The sequence below is a fragment of the Parasteatoda tepidariorum genome, chromosome 6 (assembly GCF_982258835.1).
Source record: "Parasteatoda tepidariorum strain Cologne lab strain chromosome 6, Ptep-v5.0, whole genome shotgun sequence".
NCBI classification, from domain to species: Eukaryota; Metazoa; Arthropoda; class Arachnida; order Araneae; family Theridiidae; genus Parasteatoda; species Parasteatoda tepidariorum.
In genome coordinates, this window is record NC_141760.1 from 22375038 (window position 1) to 22399248 (window position 24211).

The following is a 24211-nucleotide window of genomic DNA, read 5'->3' on the forward strand; positions in this document are numbered from 1 at the left end:
TTATTAGGATCCTCAAAAATATTAGGGGGGTTATTAATTCACAATTAAGATTTTGGCAGGCAGCTGCCGTTACTGTTATCGGATTTTCTAAGACTGTCTCCTATAGCTCTGACTCATTCAAGCCATTTGGCGAAATTGAATTGCATGCTCTTTTAGTAAGAATGTTTGATTTGATCAGTATTTCTTATGATCGTTTTCATTCACTCCTTTCAGTTTTTTTCCAGGTTTCAATTCGATTTCATTATTTCTTTGGCCAGGTACGTGTGTGAATTAGTTTTTCATAGTATATTATTCATTAATTTTAAGAAATAGTTTTTTTTTTTTCATCGTTTGCATTTTGTTGCCGCCAACAATGTCATTTAACAAAAAGAAGTGTCGTCAATACAATGCCACTTACTGGAAGTTTGGATTTGTTTAATCACCGTCGAACTCTCAACTACCTATGTGTTTCTTTGTAACAAAGTTTTATCGAATGAGGCCATGAAACCCTCTCGTTTGCAGGAGCATTTGCAAAAAATTCACCCTGACAAACAGAATAAAGACTTGTCATTTTTAAAGAACATCAAGGACAAGTTTCTGAAGGCACCTTCGGTCTCGGGCTTACTAGCAGGGTTGGGTTTTTACCGTCAAAAACTGGTTTTTGACATGACAGTGGTAAAAACCGTGTTTTTACCGGTAAAAACTGTCAAAAACCTACTGTTTTCCTTTATTTATGGCATATGGTGGACAATATATTATTTTCACATAATTGCCTTTATAAATTAATGTTGTAAATGATTGCTATTGATTTTGAAACTACATACACGTATTCTTATGGAAGGATATACATTCATACAGAAATATTGTAATATACTTATTGAAAATAGTGATACTTACTTTTATCATTATAGCTTGATTTGCAAAGGATTCAAAATTTTGCACTTCTTAATTGTTAGAAATAAACAAACAAACAAAAAAGCTTGGAACTATTAATAAATTCAGGAACTAAAATGAAGAATTTAAAATTTGGCATTTCTTAAATATTAGAAATAAGCTAAACAAAACTTCTAACTACTAACAAACTCTATGTCAAGAATTACTGCTATTTTGTCAAGTTAAAAGCTTTTATTCAGTTGAAAAAGCACATTAAACAAAACTTAATTACAAACAAAATTATATGTTCAGTAGTCGGGGTCACTGTGCCGAAGCATACGATAGCAAGTGACTAATTTTGCACATTTTTCATTGCCCAGTCGATTTCTGAGTTTAGTATGAATAAGTCTGAAATTCAAGAATAATGAGGATTCGAGATCATTGAGGATAATGATAACAAAAGGTTAGTGCAATGTTGCAAGGAAACTTTAAAAGGATTTCCCAGGCTTTTTCATGTCTCATTTCTGTGTAAAATATTGAAAACAAAAATGATAAGAAAAGTTTTTTTTTGATGAGGCTTTCTTTTTATGTGTACATGTGTTTCTCACAGCAAGATTTTATGAATGAAAGTAATCAATCTTGACATTCTTCAGTAACGTAATATGCCAAACAAAATGATGCTTGGAAATGTTGAAAATTTTGATTAGTATCCTAATATTTTACTTCAAATAGTATGTTTTGATATAATCATGTTGGGGAAAATGCAGAAATCTGTTTTTAAATATCTTTTAGCAACTTTGTTTTAAATTTTATTGCCAAAAAAATGAATTAATTTTAAATTATAAACAGTTAAACCCAAATAAAAATACAGTTTTATCCAAACTATGGGTTTTTGACAGAGGGGTTTTTGACATGACGGTAAAAACCATGGTAATAACCGGTAAAAACCGTCATGTGTCAAAAACTTGCCAACCCTGCTTACTAGCAACCTCGTCCCAAAAATGCGACGATGGTCTGATAGCCTCTTATAATATATCAAAATTAATTGCCAAATCTGGCCAAGGCTCATACCATAGGCGAAGAGTTGATACTTCCATCTATTAAGGAAGTCTTAGAAACAGTTTTACATCATCCAGCCGCATCTAATGTAATAAAAAATATCCCATTAAGCAACGATACAGTGCGGCGACGAATTGATGAGATGGCGGAAGACGTTGAGGATTCCTTATGCAAACTTTTGATATCGAATGAATTTTCCCTGCAAGTTGATGAATCAACTTTGCCAAGTAATGAGGCTTTATTGTTGGCGTATGTCCGGTTTGTTGAGGAAGGAGAATTTTTTCTAGATAGGCTCTTTGCACGAAGCTTGATTATAGATACCAAAGGAGAATCTATTTTTAACACTGTCAAAGATTATTTTAAAGAGAAAAACATTACTTTTACGAATATTATGTCTGTTGCCACTGATGGAGCTCCAGCAATGGTGGGTCGACATGGTGGGTTTATCGCCTTTTTGAAGAGGGAGGTACCAGATATTTTAGCTGTTCACTGCGTGATTCACAGACAGCATTTAGTTGGAAAAAATCTCAGTGACCGCTTGCATCAGTCACTGCAATACGTTATCTCTGCTGTGAACAAAATTCGCAGTAATGCTCTTAACGATCGATTATTCAGACAGCTATGACCTGTCTCAATAGGTTTTGAAATCTTTTCGACTCTGTGCTTGAGTTCCTGGAAGACAAAGATGTAGCTCTGAGAGACAGATTGCTAGAATTTAAGATAGACGTTGCCTACATGACGGATTTATTTGCAAAATTTAATGGTGTTAATTTAAAATTTCAAGGCAACGAACTCAATTTGATCACTTCAAAATCAGTTATTTCTGCCTTTCTAAAAAAACTCATTTTGTGGAAGCAGAATTTTGGTAGGAATGAGTTTAGCCGATTTCCGATCTTATCGGATCTTAAAAAGAATGGTGAAATTTCCTCTGGTGATATACAGGAATATTGTCAACATCTTGAGTCTTTTTACATGGGCTTTTCTAATCGTTTTAAAGATGTGTTGACCCTGGAAGTCCCTCAATGGGTTATGAACCCTTACGTGAATATTGAAGCAGCAGAGGTTCATATTCAGGAGGAATTGGTCGAACTTTCAACTTATGAAACTTTGAAAGCTAGCTTCCAGAATGGTGATCGATCGTCTCACAGAATTTTGGCTTCAAGATAACATAAGTCGTCTCTACCCTGGACTGTGCTGTGACGGATCTAGTCACAAAAAAAGAGAAATCGACTCGAAATCGTGCAACGAGGGGACTTGCGTCTTCACCTCACTGAAAATATTGAACCGAATGTTAAGAAACTAGCTCTGAACCATCAAGCAAAATCATCCCACTGACATAGTTACTTGATTGCTTGGTTGATACCACGTTTCAGTGTAAAAAATTATTTTTGATGTTTTTTTAATTATCTAATTAAGTTTAAATAACTCTTTTTAGCATAGATTTCTTTGTTTGTTTTCTCATTACCGTATTTATTTTGATTATAATAAATAGATTACCTGTCGGGAGAAAAGTATCGAGTTAACGTTCACACTATTTTTTTTTAAAAAACCAAACAATGTTAACGCGTAAGAATATTGCTTAAAAATGTTACCTCTTATAATTCAGCTCACCCTATGCTCCAAATAACTGAATTTTCACAAAAGGGGCGTTTAAACTTTTTTTTTGCTCCTTATGGGGGCGGCAGCGTTAAAAAGGTTGAGAACCTATGTACTATACCATAGTTTATTGCTTTTGACATGAAGAAGAGTTAGATATTCCTCTATGGGCTGTCGCGCCACTGAGTTCAGTTTTTAGTACATCGTGTAACATATCATGTAAACAAGAAAAAGAAAAAAAAACCGAGAGCAATATTATTTTTTACCAGATAACGGCCTAATTGCGAGGACATTATGGTCATGGATATAGATCCATAATGTTCGTTGCGGCTCAGTCTTCATATTTCCCTTCTACAAAACAAGCATGAATTTAATAATGGAGCCTAAGTGGAGTAATAGTTATTTAAAAAAGCAGTTAAAAAGTAAAATTATATGCAATTTTTTAAGTAATAGTAATTATTGAAAAATAATAGAGTAATAGTTAATCACAATTTAATTAAAAAGCAATAGTTAGTAGTTATTTAAAATTTTTATAGAAATATTTAAGGTTGTCAGGAAAAAAGGAGAATGTAATACATTATAAAACATCCCTTTCTGTGACCTTGCTTTTTATTGATCATAAAATGAAAATAGTGGAGATAATGATCATGAGAGTAATAATTTTCTCGCTTTTTCGCTGCATTAATTTGAATTTATTCAACCCCTAACTGAAAATACTGTGGAATGACTCTTCCAGGTGACAATACTGAATACAAGCAATATCTTTGCTGTGCAATCAATATTTTGCTTACACCATAATTAACAAGCATTTTAGCTGACTAATTTATTGTGCTTATTCACATACTTTAAAAGAGCTAAATAAAATAACTTTTTTAATACAGTTTCAATAAACGTTTTTTCGTTATATAAACATTGCTGTTCTATATTTAAATTTGCAGATTTCATTTACAATAGAAATTTTAAATTACATTTGAACAAACCAGTTATTAAAGAATAATAATGAAATTGAAAAAAAAATATTTTGCTGGAACTTTCCAAAGATATCATTTAATTTTGTAAGCAATACAAAATAGATAACAAAAGAAACACAGAAATGCAAAAGAGATAATATTCCACGGCAGATAACAGTCAGGTGAAGAGTAGAAGGTTAAACCCTTTGACGCAGAATTTTCATTCAAAATATTTTTTATTATTTCGTAATAATTAAAGTCAAAATAAGTAAAAAACTTAATATTTTGAATTATAATAATTTATGGTTATAAAATAGAGAAAACTAAATGTAGATAAGGATACAAGTGTCCATTGCGAAGCATGGACTGACGGCGCACTTCCAAACAATGCCTTTCCAAATTTGCACTTATTTGTAATCATTTAAACATAAGGGAACATAAGTAATTCAACATGTAAATTTCTTTAATTTTCAAAATTAATTATTGATAAATTTTTGAATGTAAATAAAAAAACATTTTTTCAAACTACTTTTTTTTGGATTTTAATAGAAATATAATTCCGATAATCTAACAGACTTTTTTAGTAACTATTAGACGGTTTCTTATGTATTTAAAAAATAAAAAAACCACGTTTCTATTAGTAATTAAACTGTCTGAAAAAATATATAAAAGGGACGTCGCTCTTTCTTTTAAACTGTGTGCATCTTTGACGACAAATGAAGAATCATAACTTAAAAAGTGTATTTAAAAACCAACAAAAAACATATTTATAACAAGATAACATGCTAGCAATTAAGTAACAAAAGATTAGCTGTAAACATCTATTAGTAAAGTCTTTATAAGGGAACATAAGTAAAGTCTGAATCGGTGAGGCAGCGCCGCTGTTCGACTGTCGTCATTGATTTGTTCAGAGCCGTTTTTATGTTTTTCGGGGCCCTGGGCCTGTCGTTATTTGGGAGTCCTTTATGATTAATTTTAGTATAAAAAATTTTTAGCTTAAATCATTTTTAAAAAATTATTTTACTTTAAGGTTGAAAAACAAATACATTATTATAAAAGCGTTAATACATAATTAGTATTGAAAGTTTAAGGTAACAGTACTTTTCATGGTTTTTGAGAGTCTTCTGTCACATCATTAAAATTCATTTCCTGCCAGACATCATATTCAATGCTCATGATTGACAAATAATTAAATCTTTTTTAAATAAAAAAAAAAGAAGTGTATGAAGAAGAAAATATAAAGGGATAATAGCTCAATGCCCTGAAACCTTTTGTTTTCGAAGCACTACTCAAGTATTTCGTTCAAGCACTTTTTTCACATTGAAAATGAAAATTTAAAAACTAATTGTACTACTGAACTCCAGATTATCTTTTTCAGTTAAAAGTAGAGAGAGTGAGAAAGAGAAGCTAGATGATTTTTCGTGGGAAAATTTAAAAAAAAAAAAAAAAATGAAGAATTTGAATCAAGATTGAAGCTTTAATTTTTTATAAAGGATAGGTTGGGATAGAATTTTTGTTGTTTACAATACAAAATTACTTCATAATTTTCTTACAAAAACTAGTTTTTCATTCACCTGTTATACCATCTATTTACATGGAAGTATTTGTTTCAAATTTTTTTTTAGTGTTTCAGTCTCATAATTCCTTCATTATTATTCTTTGAATTTACACTAGGGAGAATTTCATTTAACAATAATAATAATATATTTTCTAAGCAAACAATGTCATCGTAAAGGAATTTTTTTTATTTAATAATAATATATTTATTAGTAGCTATGAATTTTGATTTCATAAATGAATTTTTGCAATATAAATTTAGAATTATCGTTAATATTTTTTTATTCGCTAAATTTAAAAATTTTAAATTTATAATTACATATTCATAATAATTATTTTAATTGTACAAATAATAATTTTGTATTATTTTTATATAAAAGAAAAATATCAATTTACTAATTTCGTTTTTTAAACTTGCTTCTCAAAAAACAGGTGTGGTCAATACATTTAAGAAAACAAGTATTATTAGAAACACATAATTCAAATTTTCTGTCATATAAAAATTTTAAGTTTTTAAAAATAAAAAGAAACATAAAGTATGTTCTAGTATGTATGTATAGAAAGAAACATTTGTATTGTTCTACTGTTGTTGGCTGGCATACAAAAATCCCCTTTCCAAGAATTGTAGAGCTGGTGCAGTAATTGAGTGAAACAAACCACCCCTTTAGAAATCAAGTTTCGAGTCCCCTTCTACAAGAACGTATTAATTCAATCATTTGCCACATGCCTTGGGCCAGGCCCATCCTTAAAAACGGCTCTGGATTTGTTAATAATGACGGAAAGTGGCGTCGGCTGGCATCACTACAGCTTCGCCAGCGCCAGAGGGTTAATGATTTCTCTCTTGATGGGGAATTAGGGAAACAGAGAGCATCTCTGAATTATCCATATTTCAAGTTTCAATATTATATGTGCAGTTGATTTTTATATATATAAAAAAATAATAAATAAATAAAACGTTATAATATAAATTTTTTTTAACAGTTTGAAATACGTTTTACTGTTAAAGTTACAATGAGTACTATAGATAATGAAAAGAGTAAGCAAAACATTTATCCAAAGTTCCTAAATCAGATTTGTTTCTCAGTTTGCATTATTATAATAGTAAAAAGTAAAATTATGGAAATAAAATCACTATAGACTGTTTTAAGAAATTTTTTTCGTGACTCATCGAATTTCAGTAGAAGAAAGAATGCAAAAAAAAAAAAAAAAAAAAAGAAACGAAAAAAAAAATAATAATAATAATGAATAAATAATAAATGAAAGTACTACGTGCAACATCAAATGTTTTCAATTGGAGAAAATTGTGAAATATTCTCTTAAATAAAATAAACAAAGGTTTTAACTCTACGATGAATATTTATGATACACTGATATGAAACAAACATTTGCTGTGGGTGGACTAATTCTCATGCATGTTAATTAAAAAAGTATAACAAACATAAAGAATAATTTTATTAATAAAAGGTTCATTTTCCAGTTAATGATCCTTTACATCATTATCTATTAATTTTATAACCAAAAGATAATATGCTAGTGCTTTTATTAATGAAAAATCATAGCAAAAATCTAAGGACAGAAACATGTGAAATGAGATATCTTAAAAATTTAGATACAAAAAGTACGAGAAATCATTCTTATATCCTTGCTAAGCGTTCCGAAAGGAGTAAGAGGGAAAAACGGAGAGAAAAAAAAAGAAGAAAAAACTATTCCCACTAATTTAGGAGCATCCGTCAAACATCCCCTCCCCTCCCACTAGATTTGACAGTCCAGACAAAAAGTAAAATTCCAATGTATCTCAGTGCCATCTTTTGGCGATATACGTCTCCACTAACTAAAAAGAAACTATTATTATTTATTTTAAATAACTGGTGCAGCCATCTATTAACAGAATAAAAAATATATAATCCACACTAGCAAAGAATCTGTTTTATGATTTAATTCAACTAAATCTTTATATTGTAACATATTTTGTTATCAACTGAATGAAAGAGTATAAAAACAAAATATGAAATGAAATTGATAAATTTGAGTAAAAAACAAATGCATTATGTAGATTGAAACATTTTTAAGTACTTGAATTAAAATTTCAAATGTCTCTTAAGAAGTTATATTTTTAGATTAAGGTAAAATTAAAAGGTATTTTTTTTCAATATTTATTTGGATTTTTTGTTTTCGAAATGCTTTTAGTAATAAAGAATGGGAACGTCACCTTAATTGTAATAGCAATAAAAAAAATTGAAGTTTAAAGTAAAAATTTTAAAGACATCAATTTGCATATTTTAAAGTTTTATGAAGTAAAATTAATGAAAAAAAAACCCTATATTTTTATATATAAATATTTAATTTCAAACGAATTTTTGGGAATAAGAAATAAACTCTGAAAATTTAATGTTTTTTATAAGAAAATAAAGTATTTTTTTATAACAGTGAGTAGAAGTTCATTATTGCTTTGATGAAATGTTTTTTTATTTATTTTTCTTATGTCATTTATGGCAATCTTATGAATATTCTATTGAGTCAATGAGTGAACAAAAGGGAACACAGTATTATGAGTAGTAAATATATTTTATTCTATATATTTATTGCTGCCTTTTCTCTAAATATTATTAAATGCTCGTTAAATACTATTACAAAGGATTGCATAAACATATTTAAATTTAAAAATCATTCTCTATTCGGGTTTCCTCTGGTAATCCACCAGTCATTGCACATTTTGACATCAAATAAAGATTTTCGTTAGTCAAATATTTTAAAGAAATGATCATTCAACTCTTAAGGAGGTATAAATTTCTAGTGAAAAGGCAGATAATAAATATTTTGAATAAAGTATAGTCACATACCCTTTATGTAATTCTTGATTAGTTTTGGATAAATTTGAAGTAGTCACATTTTTGAAATGCCATTTCTCGCCATTTTCTATCGCGTAGTCATCTGACTAGGAAGGACAGGGAGGAGGCGTTACTCATTATGATTAGTATACTGCGCATGCTTGAAAACATGCCTTGAGGGATCATCCTGTTTCCTGAGGATTCACAGGCATCCTCACGCTATACACTACCGACTTCAAAAGTACCGCGATTCCGCTTTATGATGAATCAGAAAATTAACAATGCGGGTGGAGTAATAAAAGTGTAATTCGATTGAAAATTTTTTGAGTAAATACTTATTATTATGTATTAAATATGCCTTATTTCTGTTGCATGACTTTTTCTCTCCTTTTAACTGCTTTTAGTCATTTGCGTTTTATTGCATTAAATCTTCTTTTAATGATAAAAATTGCTTTTTAATTTGTAAATATTTAAGAAAATAAATTAGATCAACTATATTTTTAATGCCTAGTAAATAATGTTTGTGTAAAATTAAAACTAGCTCGTTAACATTACGTTGTAGACAATGTTATAATTATTTATTCATTTATTTTTCAGATATTATTTCTAAAAGAGTGGTTTCTAATATCGGATACCATTTTGGACTAAGTAAGCATTTAACTGAAATAAGTAAGAATATAGTGTGTATATGTGTTTTTTTTTTCCTTCATAAATAGGACTGAACTTAAATATACTGTCATGAATTAAAAATGGTAATGATAATTCAGATTAGTATGTTTTTATAATAAAGGATTTCATTCTAGTTTTCATTAGCTTGAACTTTGTGTTATCTTATTTATAAAGCTGTTTTTATGTTTATTTAAACTGATATGTGCATGAAATTCTGAATTAAAGTATACAAATATTTCCTAAATTCATTTTAATGCCTAGTCTCATGCTTCTTTAAATAAAAAAGATATTTAAATCCCAGTTGTGGTATAAATTTAAATTGGCAGAGAAATATGTTGGCTGTTAATGTAACATGTAATCAAAATCTTGTTTAAAGAGCTTCTTTAAAGATATTTATGTTCTTAAAAAAATGTGAAAAGTTGTGTTTAAGAACACATTATGTTTATTTAAGTATGCAGAATTAATTTCATGTTTCCGCAATGCCATTAAATAATAAGGTTTTTAATTAAAAAGATATGTTTTGTAAGCAGCTTCTTACTGTTATATTTTTCATGCTTAAGTTTCTAAATCTTCTGAAATGTCATTTAGAGCTTTTTTTCACTGAGCTTTTCAGTTAAACGTCATTCTAATTTATTGTAGTTTTGGACATAATAACTTACTGCATGAGATTTAATACATTTTTCTTTCAATAAAAATGAAATATTATAACATAAAATATGTAAAGTTATAATCTTGTACTGTATTCTATGTAATTGAGATAATTAATTAGAAATGTGCAGTTGTCTGCATTTTCATCTGTCTTTGTTATACGAGCTATCTAGAGAACCAAGATTTTACTGAAGTAACTGTGCATAGAATATGCATATGAATGTGCTAAATCTCTCTAATGTCCCAGAACTTTTTTTTTACTTTTTATTGTGATTTTAAGCACAGTAACTTAAAATTTAAGATTTAGTCCATTTTTTTTTTAAAAGAAAAAATATTTCATTGTAATGATGGAGCTGTAATTTTAACAATTGACTGATTTCTTATTTAGCTAATGAATATGTGATAAAGTATATCTCTATATGTTATTTTTATTAATTTTTTTAGCAATATCATTTATTAAATTTCATAAATTTTTCAACTGCATTTAGCTTTAAAAAAGTTTATCCCAAAAGGAAAAAAAAAAGATGAAATTCACTCTGATTTTAAAAATATAATGTAATACATTGTTATTAAATAAAATTGCAAAATTTTTTTGCATTGTTTTAACACAATACCAAGTAGATTAGAAAAATAAATTTCATTCACAAATTGAAATTATTATGTGTTTAACAACAGATTTTTATCTTACAAATTCATTTTTCTACCTTTAACTAAGAAATAATTTAAAAAAATCATTAATTTTCCATACGGCAACTGCCAAGTGTGTTTGGTATATTTTTGGTTCATGAAAAATCATGTTGTATAAATAATTAAATGTTTTTGTTGTTATCTTGTATATGTTAGTGCTAAGTATAAGTAATTAAATGAAACTAAAACATTTACTTCTCCCTTTAGAAGCAGGTTATTACTGGTAATTTCTTTTTACGTATTTCCCATAATTGTATTTAAGAATTTATCTGTATGTTTGGTTAAACTTGTTCATTTCAGTACAGTAAAAAAATCTGACAAATTTCATTATAGATTAAGAAATGGAAAATCCCAGTGAAGAATACAGGCCTCTATTTGGGAGTTCTGTGCCAGATAGGCCTTTGTTTGGAGATTCCAATAGAAGAGTAAGATTATTTCAGTGATAAAATCTGTAAAACAAATAATAATATATGTTTACAAAAACAACAGTATTTAATTCCTCTTGGTTGTCCATTTCTAAATGCGAGATATATGTTTTGTGTTTGGTCACAAAGTATAGAATAAGTATTAACACATCTATAATTCACTAAAGAACACTCTTTTGTGTGCTAACTTAAAATGATTGAAATCAATGTTATATGTTAATAATGGATTTTATTTTTAGATTTTAACCAGCAATTAAAGTGAAAAATAATAACTTTGTTAACTGTTTTACTTTTAGAAACTATGTACGTTTTAAACAAAATATTGTGAAGAATGATCAATTTATTCTAATAGTTTTTTTTTAATAATTTATTGTGATTAATAGAATTAATAATTTTCATAATATTAATGCATTTATTATAAGCTAGATTTTATTTTCAGGATCGAGTTGTAAATATGGTGCTTGGAATAATAACAACTTTGTTAGTTTTGGTAATTATTTTATTTATTTTAGCTTTCTCTTTTGTAATTAAGTGCAGTAAATAAAGAGACATATTTGGTATTTCTATTTTAAATTCCATTAAAGAACTTTTAAATTGATTTTATTTTGAATCATAATAATGAAAATTTTTTTTTACATCATACTCAAATAGTGAACAATAATATACAGTTGATACTCAAAATAATGACCTCTAGAATCCGATGTATACAGGTCTCATAACTTGAGGCTCTTATATAAGTGCACACAACATTTTCTCCCTATTAAAAATTTTAGACTTAATTGTAACAAAGCAATACTTCAATAAAAATTTTGTTAATTAACGAATTATTGATAATATTTTTTTTTAAATGCAGTAAAACGACCTGTATTCAAACATTCATTTTCTGGAAAATGCCTATTTTGCAGACACTTTTTAACAATCAGAATAAACATGCCTTTTTTTCTTTTTTCAAAAAAGTTTTTTTTAATGTTATTTTTATTTGAATATCTGCATTGGTATTTCTTCACATCAAATGAAAAAAAAAGTGAAAGAAGTGTCTTTATTCATGGAAGAGAAAGTTCAAGATATCCTCTGCTTACTTATTTATTTTTTATTTTATTAAGTGACTTAACATCCTTAAATTCATTGTCATTCAACTATTAGCAAAAGGTTGTATGAAAATTAACTTTATTTATTATTATTTTTCTTTTTTAACACATGTTTTGACCTTTTTTTATCTCAAAGACCTATTACCAAGAAAAATTTATTTTCCGGCCATTGTCTTTGAAATTTTGGATACAGGATTTTCTACTGCATATATTTATATCCTTTAAAAGAAAAATGCTATATTGTAAAAAATGCCCCAAAAATAATACTTCGGTTTGGAGTAAATAACTGTAGTCTGTGTTTTAGTAAATAACTGTAATTCTTTCCACTGTAGAAAAATTCATGAAAAGATAAAATTTTCTAGAAAAATTATATATTTTCCACAACAAGTAGAAGAAATGGAAAAATACTCCTAAAAAATTAAACATCAAACGTAAAATAATTTTTAAACAGTTTTATAATTGTATTTTTAAAGAGTTTGTAATTACATTATTATAGTTACCAAGCTATTTAATATGTCATTTTTAGGTAAGTGAAAATTAAAAACTTACAACGGTGAATAAATTAATGAATTTTTTATGAAATTAAAATAACTTCCATATTTTACATAATAAGCAAAACTTAACTTAATGATTACATGAAAACCTGTTAAATAATAACATCAAGTTTCGCCACAATAGATTAACAAATCTGTGCAGGCAGGGCACACACGGTTTGAGGGTGTACGCTCCAGAAAAAATAACACAATAAATTACAAAAAACTATTGTTTTTTATTTTTAAGATACTTTATAAATAATAATAATCGTTAACTCAATTTTGAACCAAATTATTGTTAGCTATTTGCTTGCATTATTAAAATAAATTTAATTTCAATGTGGTTACGCCAGTAAGTGTATAAATGTTTCAATTCACTAATTATTTCTAATTTGCGCCCTCTTCATCGCAAATCTTGCTTTTCGATCATGAAATTTATGATTATGAATGCCTGAATGCTTCTTATTTGCAGTGTTTTTGTTTCATATTATAATTTAAATTTTTTTGTGGTGAGACGAACATAGGGTGCACCTATGTCTACGCCACTAGCTTTGTTTTAACATTTTATAAATTAAAAGCGACTAAAATTTATTTGTTTAAAAAAAAAACAATAAAAATCAATCAAAATATTTTTTGGATTTCATGTGTAGTGTAAGAATTTGTTTGAAAATCCTCTTTGTTGTTGATCTTACTGTGAGAGTTTTCGTAGTTTTCCTTTTTGTGTAACCAAAGTGCGGTAACACAAGAAAAATTCCATTACTAAATTCTCTTAAATAGCTAGTTTGTCCCTATGCTTGATCCAGGAGTTCCCTTGTCTTTTGGGTTGGGTTCAAAATTACAAGGCTACGTAGTCGAACATTGATAATCGTAAACTCAGAATTGGGTCGGTCTTTCAACACTGTTTATAACATAAAATAAAAAAATGTCACGAAGTACTCTGAAGGGCTGTGGTGGCTCAGGGGATAGAGTGCTTGCCTCTCATTGGGGTGCGATGGGTTTGAATCCCAGCAATGGCTGGTCGTAACGAATTCTGCACCGACTTGCACCTGCTACAGTGGTGACGTAAAATATCCTCAGTGGTAGACAGATCATGGGTCAGAGTCCCCTTGCCGTCAGTCTAAACATGGGAAGTTTTCATGGTTTTCCTCTCTGTGTAGCGTCCATCCTATATTTTTTAAATTTTTTAATCGTTACTTTATTTTTATGTAGGGTGTACAAAAAGTATGAAAACTATAAAATATCTTGAGAAATACACATTTAAAAATGTATGTATGATATATTTTCAAAATTGGTATTTAAGGCTACCAAACTAGCCTTACCATTCTCACTCGCTGGGGGTGGGTTAAGGAAAACAACTTTCAAGTCTTCAGTAGGACCTTCTCCTTTTTTTTAAATTAAAGACTGAACTCTCCAGAAAAAGTACCTCAGTTTGAATTAATGGTTTTTGTAGTTTGATTTTGATTTTTGTATTTGTTATAATCCCAAATTGGATACAACATGCCAAAAGGGTAATACTAATAGGGTACAAACAGTTTAAAATGAATCTACTTATCTACCTTCATAAATTCAAATTTGTCTACAACCTCAACACAGTCAGAGATTATCTTTGTAAAAATTGAACATACATTCTAGCAAAATTTACAAAAATAAGGTTCATGTACACAACTTTGTCTTAATTTAAGTTACATTGTATGCTATTATTCTTAAAAAATTAAATAAATCTCTACACTCTTAAGCCTGCAATCAAGTAATGGAAATTTTTTTTTACTGAAGTATTCTTTCAATTCAGCTTTATAGTTTTATTAGAAACAAGCTTAGAGATGTTTTAAAAAGGAGTCTAAACAATTTTTCCATATTTGTTTGCATACTTTTCAAACATAAAGATAAAACAAAAATGAAAATTAATCTGCCGATGCTGTTATAGCCTGGAAGGTTTCTAATACCGGGATGCAGAAACCTTCCAGAATCTTATAGGAACCTATATTAGTTTAAAAAACCTGATATAGGTTGTAATTTAGAAATCGGAAGTCTTTATGAGAAATCTTCAGAGGAAGGCATTGGTCCACATTGGGCTGTCGGACCAACTATGATGATGATAGGTAATATAGGTTATCTAATATAGATTAATTAAGCCTTTTGAGGCTAGGGTGGCTGCTTAGGGGAGTGCCATTTGAGAGTTTTTTCAAAGTATCAAATACATCTGAGGAAAATGATGTCACTGAATCCTTCTTTTAAAGATATTTCACTTATGTATTTTTAGATATTTGATCCAATACTCTTTTCCCTATGTTTTGGATACCCAAAGATCAATAAGTTTAATATTTTCACCTTTTCAGTATGTTGCACTCATTTTTTCGCAACATTCAATTTTAACTTGAATTTTCTCTTTTTTAGATAACAATGTTTTCTGCTTTTTTTGCAAAAACACCTCCTCAAGGATTAAATGTATATTTTATCCTTTGCATTTTTCTTATTTGTTTGGGTCATATTTTATTGGTAAGTAATTTATTTGAACCTATTTTGTTTTGTATGATAGTTGATTTTAAACAGCATAATAACTTAATATTATTTAGTCTTATCTGAAACTTGCAGAAATTGATTGATTTTAAAACTATTAATGTTTTCAATTATTAAAGATAAAATGACTGTTTTATTTTATTTTTATTTATTTATTCTTTTGTATGCCTCTGTAATCTTGCTTTGCTTGTATACATCTAATACTAAATGTAAATTAAAAGTTTAAAAAATAAGCAGATAATCAGTACAATAAGCATTTTAAATTAAATCAGCACAATAATATTTTAAAATAAATAGAATTGAAAATTTCAAACTCAGTATCATAATGGATTGTTATAGAATTCATATTTAAGTGAAATGATATTATCTGCTCTTTAAATGTATAAATTGTCTTGTGTAAGTCAAAGAGGGTACAGTAATTAGTACAGTACATATTTAATTAAAAATGTAGTCATGTTATGAAAAACCTACTTTTTAATATTTAAACTATTTATTATCTTTATCAGAGCTGCAATGATAGAGAAATTGCAATTCAGTAGTTCTGTGTTTTTAATTTTTAGCAGCACTTAAAAACATTGCAACAGGCTTATTATGTTGTTTTATAAAGTTATGTTATATCTTTGATTTATATAAATTTTGGTGTGAATGAAATTTGCATGTTAAAGAATGCATTTTATAACTGCTTTAAGAAATATGGAAAAATCTCTGGTTGAAAGCAGTGATTGATTTCAGGTTTTTGTTATTGAAACTAAATAGCAATACAACTATTTGTCCCTAGAGTTAAATAAGCTTTTTCTGACTTTTTAATAGTCCCTGACTATAATTCTATATTGTTTTAAATTACATTTGAATTAGGAACTTTCACTGTTTTATCTAATCTTTACACTATGTATATGATAAAGATTTCCGGGAACCAATGATGATTATGCTATCTTGTATTTTTTCGCACAACCTTTAAACTTCTATCTTTAGGTTTTTTTTATTACCCTTTTTTCTTTAATGAAGATGATATACTGCTTTTAATATTAATTTATATTTTATTAGTAACTTATATTATAGTGATTTATATTATAGTGAAAAATAAACAATTATTAATCTTTTTATCATATTGTTCAAATTACCAAAATAAAAAAAGTTCATAGTTGCTTATATATTTTTTTAATTCTAATGGCATAAATTGAAAGAAAAAATGACACAACTTTCCTTAGAGATTTTTTTTAATCTCAGCTTTCACAGAAACAAATTTTTAATTACAATGTGGTCTTGATATGTCATAATTAAAAGAAATATAGGTATAAAAATTGTAACAGTTAAACAACTCTGTCGTTTAATATTCTGACAAAAAATACCCTTTGTTTATTAAAAATTAAAAAGCCTCTATACTTATATAAATGTTTGCAAAATATCTAGTTTGCAAAATGAAATACAGAACATCTTAGTTTTGATCTAGTAATTGGATTGACATTTATTGTCCAATTTAAATGAGAGGCGAACCTTAAATATTTTTATTCATTTGTGCTAGTTAACTAATTGGTGATAATATTTTCGGTTACGAGAGCAGACTAAAAATCATATTTTCTTTAAATAAATTAGCTTTTTTTTCTAAGAAATTTGAATTCTTGACTCTCAAAGTATGGGTGTTCGCCAATATGATCCCGATAGTTCAGCCAAAATAGTAGTTGAAAGTAAGGGCTTTTTACAATTTACTTCAGTTTTTGCCTGTTTCGCCATTTCTCTGGATTTGCTTAAGGAATTTACAACTTAATTCTGAAACTAGTTTATAGGAATATAATTCAATGAAAAATGAATATTTTTTCATATTTATTTATTATTTAATTTATTGAAGATCAAAAATTTTTTTACTGTAAAATATGCAAATTTAAACCAGCAATACTCAACTTTTTTCGACTATGGAACCATAAATGATAAACTTTTTTTTGGCAGAACTTCAACTTTTTAAATAAAGTATGTAAAGATATTTGATAATTTTCAATTTATTAACCAATAAAATACTATTTTGTTTTGAAAATGTTTAATTTAAAGTGTATGAACTTTTCCATCATTTACTCGTTAATAATCGTATTTTATATTTTGTCCAACACTAGAATTTTTGTCCTAGTTTTAAATATCTAGTTTAGCAATGAATTTATTTTTGATGTGTGATTAAAATGCGCCAAATCATGTTTTTCTTTGTAATGAAGACTAAAAAATTGCTTTAAAAGTTTAAAATGATTATTAGGAAGACATATTTCTTTATTAGCAAATTTAATTATTTTATTTTGTTTGAACAGCCTGATGGGAAATACTAATGCAACTTTAATGCATATCCTTCCCATAGATTATTATGGATAAATAATATTGGAAATATTGTTTTGAAAAAACTGAAATTTTTTGGCATTTTATTTTTAAATAATTTCATAAGAGCAAAAGAAATATTACAAAAATAATGGATTATTTATTGCATTTAAGTGTATTGAAAAGTTTCAAATTCATTAAGCGAAAAAATAAATAAAAATTCTAATTTTTCGGAACTTCTTAATTCCACAGAACCCTAGTTTTCTGCCAAATACCATTTTGTAACCGCTGGTTTAAGCTAAGTAGTTTTATTTTTGAACGGAATCAGTTGAATACTTCTTATAAAGAAAAAATTAAAAGTTTCATTTTTTTTTTTTTGAAATTTTATTATTTAGAAACTATTAGATTTTGCTCAAATTTTATAATTTATTATACGAAAATAAAAAAAATGAAATTTTCTTTGGATAAACAAATTTTACAATTCTGTGTAAAATTATTTTAATTCTCTTTACAAGTTCCAGAGTTATAATGAAATTACATCATTAGTGAAATTGCTCCTAACGAACCCAAACTTTAGACTATTTTCATGCTCAGAAACTTTCGTACTAACTATTATGAACATGTTTTCCAGATTGTGTCTAGTACATAGTGTGTCTATCTCATTGTTTTTAGGTTAAAAAACTGAACATATCGCAAGTTTTCTTGACGCAGTTTGTAATGTAAAGACAATCATTTGCACTAATTAATTATCTAGTTTAATTTTAGTATTAAGGTTATTTTTTTCTTTTCATTTCGCTCACTGTACTAGTGTGAGAGTGAATAAGTGTGCATTTTCTACAAGCATTTTCCATTGTGTGTTTGATTCCAAACACTAAAAAATGCATAGCATTAATTGTAATTTTAGAGATCAAAAGTAATTAAATATGTTACGTATATAGCTTTTATCCTTTTAACTAAGGGAAATTCATATTATAACTTTTCTTTAGAGCGCATTATAACCTGGCGTAAAACTAGTTTTTTTTCTGAGAGAAGAATGAGTTTAGAGTCAACAGTTAAAAGGTTAATGTATGTATGATGCATCTTTAGTTCCCAATGTATATTATACTGTATTCAAATAGGCTTTTCATTTTAGATATATTGGTATCGCCAGGGAGATTTAGATCCAAAGTTTCGATTGTTAATTTATTACAATGCCCTCACCATAATTTTACTCACTACGTGTGCCCTCTCATTCTTCTTCACTGAACGATGACCCCCGGTTCATCATCACTTCATGTTGATCAGAAATGTAAGCTCATTTATAAGACTTTACTACGAGTCACTTTTTTAAATTGATCTATATGCATATATTTACATATTTATCTTACTAATTAATTTATACATTGTATTGTTGGTGCATTGTGAATTTTTTATTTTTATGAAATTTTTGGCTACTTAGGAAAAGTTTAAAATATTGCCAGCCATTTTCTAATTGACTTATTTTGATAATGTTGTTAAATTTGCCTGAAATAGGAATTCCCATTTATCCTATTTTATAAGTCTATCCCTTATTTTTAATTATGAGATAGCAAATTTCTGATATGTCGGGTGTATAAGTCAATCGCTGAAAAAATTAAAAATATAACTATAATATATTTGCATTAATGAAAAATCTATTAACAAAATGTTGTGAGTCACCAGTTGAACAGGATTTTTTTTTTCAAAAACAGAAAATACTATCAAAGCCGTGTTCATGTGTCAAAAAAGCATGTAGCAAAATTAATGGTGTTATGTTTTTTTGAAATACTCTTGAATAAATTATCTTAACTTTTCTTTTTCTTATTTTTTCTGAATGTGATTTGACGTATTGTTTCTAAAACAATCCTTTATATGTGTAAAAGTACAGTATCCAAAGATGCAAAATTATTAGTGTATAACATATTGAAATTAAATTTTGAAAGGGATAGATTTATACAGAGTTATTCATATCTATCTCATTGTTTATAATGCATTAACATTTCATGATCAGTGTATGTTTGCTGTATTACCGGTATATAAGTCGACTCCCTGATTTTCATGAAATTTTGGTCATTTGAAAAGTTCACTTATACACCAGAATATTGTAAATGGTATTAACAACTTGGGCTGAAATACAGGGTCATATAAAAAAAATTGTTGTGATTTTGTAACCTCTTTTAAAGGTTAATTTTTATATCTCTGTAAAAGTACTTATTATATTTTTATACTTTACTATGGAATTAATTCTTGCATTAAAATGTAGTAAAAAATGTAAGTTCCCTCTGCTTATTAGATACCAATAAAAAATTACTTCTATCACCCATCAAAAAAATTGTTTGTCGCCTGATAAGAGATAAATGGCGCACATATCCAAAGATATTGACATGGTTGAAATACTTTGTATATTCCTTATCTAATTTATATTCATATGCGTCTATTAATTTGTAGAAAACAATTTTAATTACATAATTCTACATGAAAATGAATGCTGTGCTATAAATAGTACTAAAAATAAATAAATGTAACTTTTGAAGAAAAAATATGTTTTCTACAGTTTAAAAAAAAAATTAGAAAAATTCATTAAAATTTTGAAGTGTACAATGGCACATTAATTTGTATGGAAATAAAAGTGCATAGAAGAAAAATTAATTTTGAAAGTAATTAGAACATTATTTAAGGTGGCTTGCTTATTTGTTGTTGCAAAGAAAAAAAAAAGATATAATATTTGTAAAGATAGAAGAGGAAAAATAAACTGCAAATTTAGTTTTATTTCTAAAATTTTTTTTTTTGCATGTTTGACTGTCAATGAATAAATTTTTTTTTTTTTAGAAAAGTTATTTTTGTACATTTACTATAAAGATGCATTTTACATTTAAATGATTGACTTACAAAATGATATGGTTCATGTTTAACGTTATTTAATTTTGATGTTACTTCATCAACATGTCCTTTTATTGACAGATCCACTCATGCTATGATTTGCTCGAGCTTGTTAATTATGTTTCTCATAGATAGCGCTATGCACAGTAATGTATTTTTAATTAATATTCAGATTCAATTCAGACACTGTAACATTAAAATCATTCTATCTTAATTATTGTCTTTAAATACATTTTTCTGTTATAAAGCGTTTTGTCATAACTTATGCAACTCACTCATCTTATATGAATTAAAGAAATATGGATTCGCGAATGAATGAATTAATAACAATTGCCCCAAAAATATAATATTTCACATTTAAAAATGTATTTCATAACAATAACGAAGAATGATGTTAACATCACAGTGAAGATGAATGTTAATCAATAATACATCACTGTGCATAGTGCCATCTATGAGAATAATTTAATTATTATATTAGATTAATTTAAAATCTATTAGATTAATTTGATTATTCTATTTAGAAGAAAATTAGGGTATTTACAAAAAGCACTTAACTGCTTTGGCTTTTGAAACTTTTCAATATAAGAAATACTGACATCACAAAAAAAAAAAAAAAAAAGAAGGAGAATAGGATTAATTTTGACATTATGCCTGAAGTATATGTTTATAAATTTATTTTTTTAACGTAAACTAAAAAGAAATTGCATTTTGCAATTGAACAGGAGAAATTGATTTCTAAAAACGTTTTTCTTTCGTAATTTAGAAAGGAGTGGAATGCATTTTGCAATAGAATATGGAAACAAATTTTTTTTTTGTGGCAATAGCTTTTTTCACTTATGCCAATTAACATGATATAATGCACAGCAATTTATTTAAACATAAAAAGCATTAAATTTATGCTTCTTTTTCTAGTTTTTTAATATTTTATTTCAAATAATTTGTGTACATGTTTTTTTTAAAAATTTTTTTGTCAGATTCTTTGCAATGTTTTTTGTGCCTATATAATTTTATAACTTAGCAAGTTGTGTACTTTTAACAGTCGCATGTCTTGTGAAAAATACTCTTTTTAAATAATTGTTTCTAAAAATTAAAATTAATTATTATTAAAATTAATTTAAGTTTGATTTTAAGACTTTGATATACTTAATTACTTAATGGTGAGTTTTTAAATCTGGATCCAGCTTGAAATGCACCTTCACAAAAATGGACAAAACACCAAATGTGTGTCTAGAAAATTGGATACAACTGTAAATGCATTATGGTTCCAGACTTAAGTGTCGTATTTGTGTAGATAGGTATATTATAGATGTGACTTTTCAGACAACGTCTGCCTATTCAGAATTCTAAATGATCAAATGGATTTTAGAACGCTAAAATCCTACAGCGTAAATTTACTACAATTATTATAAGTTTATAGGACCTGTGGCAACATTGTAAAAATAACTGATAACTTTTAAAGTCTTTTTTTTTAAAAAATGAAAAATATTATAAATTGTATCAAGACAGTTATGCAAATGGGCGATATTTCATTATGAATTTATTTGAATTCATCAGTTTATTCTGTAAAAAAAAAAACAATGCTCATAGAATAAGTTTGATAGAATCAAACGCTATGTCCATTTTCTTAGATTAGAAGATTTTTGCAAACCCACATTTTGAGCTGTATCTAATTTTTTAAACCCACATTTTGAGCCCTGTTCATATGTGCTTATTAGTTTTTTATTTAGCAAATTTATTCTTTATTTATTCTCTTTTTTTTATTTTTTGGGCCTAAAAAAACAATATTTTTTAATTTATATATGGATCTGTTCATGTACCATCAAGGTGACTGCTGAACGACTGCAAAATTGTTTCATAATTCTTAATTTTAATTGTTGAAATTTTTTTTCTGAAAATGTGTGAGTAAATTGTATCAATTGCCATCGATATCAAATTTGTTCTGTTTTGGTACTTAAAATTGTACTTCAGCAGGTGTTTCCTAGCAATTCAGTTTTGATATCTGTAGATTTTATGATTAAGATAAACCTTCTCCCTTTATTCTAAGCTCATCTTATTCACCTGAATTATTAAATAAAGAAATAGTTATAGAGATTATTCATAGTTGTAAAGAAATAGTTTTAATATTTGCATGGAGATGCCGGTAAATAATGAATTTTAATCTTGAAAAATAAAAATGTCTACCTCAATATTGTAAGGTTGTTAAAAAAACTTCTGCAACACCCTTGCTAAAAAATCTCGTTTATAGCAATAAAGAATCAAAATCCAAAAATCAGTTTTGTCCAAAGTCATTTAGAGCTTATTGATGAAAATTTAAAACTAAGAACACCAAAAAACAACAACACAAAATGAAAATTCATAAAAGTTGAAATTTTCACAAGTGTTGCAGAACTTTTTTTAACAACCTAATAATAAGCACACAAAATTAAATAAACAACATTAATAAAATTCAAATTGGGAGATTAAATTTAAGTAGAAAAAATTAGTAAAATTTAATTTTCCTAACTGGTGACACGATGGGGCTTTTCATGTCACAAAAAGGGAAAACGTGGCCTTTTCCCTTTTTCAGGAAATCGTGTATTTGAAAAACAATCATACATGATTTTGAATCTATTAAATTAATATCAGCTTTATTTTTAAATGATAGTCAAGAGCAAACGCAAACTTACTTTTACTCTGTTATTGAAATATTATCTAAATATTTTAATATTTATTTTTTTGACTAATTTTTGTTGCATATAAATGTATTAATATATTTTATAATTTTAGAATCATTGCACAGTGATAAAATGTCATTCCAAGTTCTTCATCTGTTTTTATCTGTTCTTTACTGAAAATTTCTTATGCTGTTAGAAAAGATGTCAAAATCTAAACTTGTTATTCTCCTGAATCTGTGATGCAATATGATGACATTTTGTATGATGTACTTCGCAAAAAAAAATGTCCAATTTTGATTAGTATGTTATGAGCATTAACCATGTTGTTTATTTCAAAGTTAATTGTTATAAAATTTGCACTTTTATTATTGTTATTTACTAGAAAAGAAAAAAAAACATTTGTACTCAAATCAAAATAATTTTAAACCTTTGCTTTTAAAGGTGACTCTTGGTTTTATTTTGTGTGTTACTATTATTTTTTAATAGTCTTATTAATAAAATTATTTATTTTTGCTTATGAATTTTATTTTTGTTACTTATTTACCCAATTCCCTTGAATTTTAATTAAATTTATGATAAATATATATCTGATTTAACACATATTCATCACTTTCAAAAAACGAAAACTGTTAAATACTACCGTCATTCGGGGCTACTTTGTGCAGCGGGGGCTACTTTGTGCAAATTCGAATTTGGCATTTTTCAAGTGCTGCTATTCAGTATTATGTTTATTTCACGTTAAAAATGTGTGGAATTTGAAGATAGAAGTCTCTTCTATTACTACAAACATTTTTTCGAATTTTAAAACAATTTTAGAGTGTGTTTCGTTCATCCAATGTCAACAACTTTCCGAGGACGTCGGATGTCGAAAAGTGTGCGTGGAAACTTTAGCTGTGAAATGCAAAGACATTGATAAAACAATTGTCGTAAGTGCAAAATTTTTATTTATATATTAATAAACAATTATATCATG

At 27.1% G+C, this 24211-nt stretch overlaps 1 protein-coding gene and 1 pseudogene across 6 annotated transcripts; both read left to right on the top strand.

The window, feature by feature from the left end:
- The first annotated feature begins 1712 nt into the window (after positions 1–1712).
- On the top strand, positions 1713–3829 carry LOC147807682 (protein FAM200C-like; annotated as a pseudogene).
- Positions 3830–9067: 5238 nt separating this feature from the next.
- LOC107440773 (transmembrane protein 243) lies at positions 9068–23759 on the top strand. 6 transcript variants are annotated; one of them, XM_087165531.1, is made up of 8 exons: positions 9074–9169; positions 9440–9490; positions 11054–11069; positions 11180–11271; positions 11711–11761; positions 15287–15388; positions 18837–18992; positions 23351–23759. In XM_087165531.1, exons 4-7 carry the CDS (start codon positions 11188–11190, stop codon positions 18954–18956), a joined length of 357 nt encoding a protein of 118 aa, XP_087021657.1. In that variant the 5' UTR covers positions 9074–9169; positions 9440–9490; positions 11054–11069; positions 11180–11187; the 3' UTR covers positions 18957–18992; positions 23351–23759. The 6 variants fall into 6 exon arrangements, with proteins under 6 accessions (XP_015909286.1, XP_087021657.1, XP_015909287.1 ...); XM_087165532.1 differs by having other exon boundaries at positions 9099–9145; XM_016053800.4 differs by lacking the exon at positions 11054–11069 and having other exon boundaries at positions 9068–9145.
- The last annotated feature ends 452 nt before the right edge of the window (positions 23760–24211 follow it).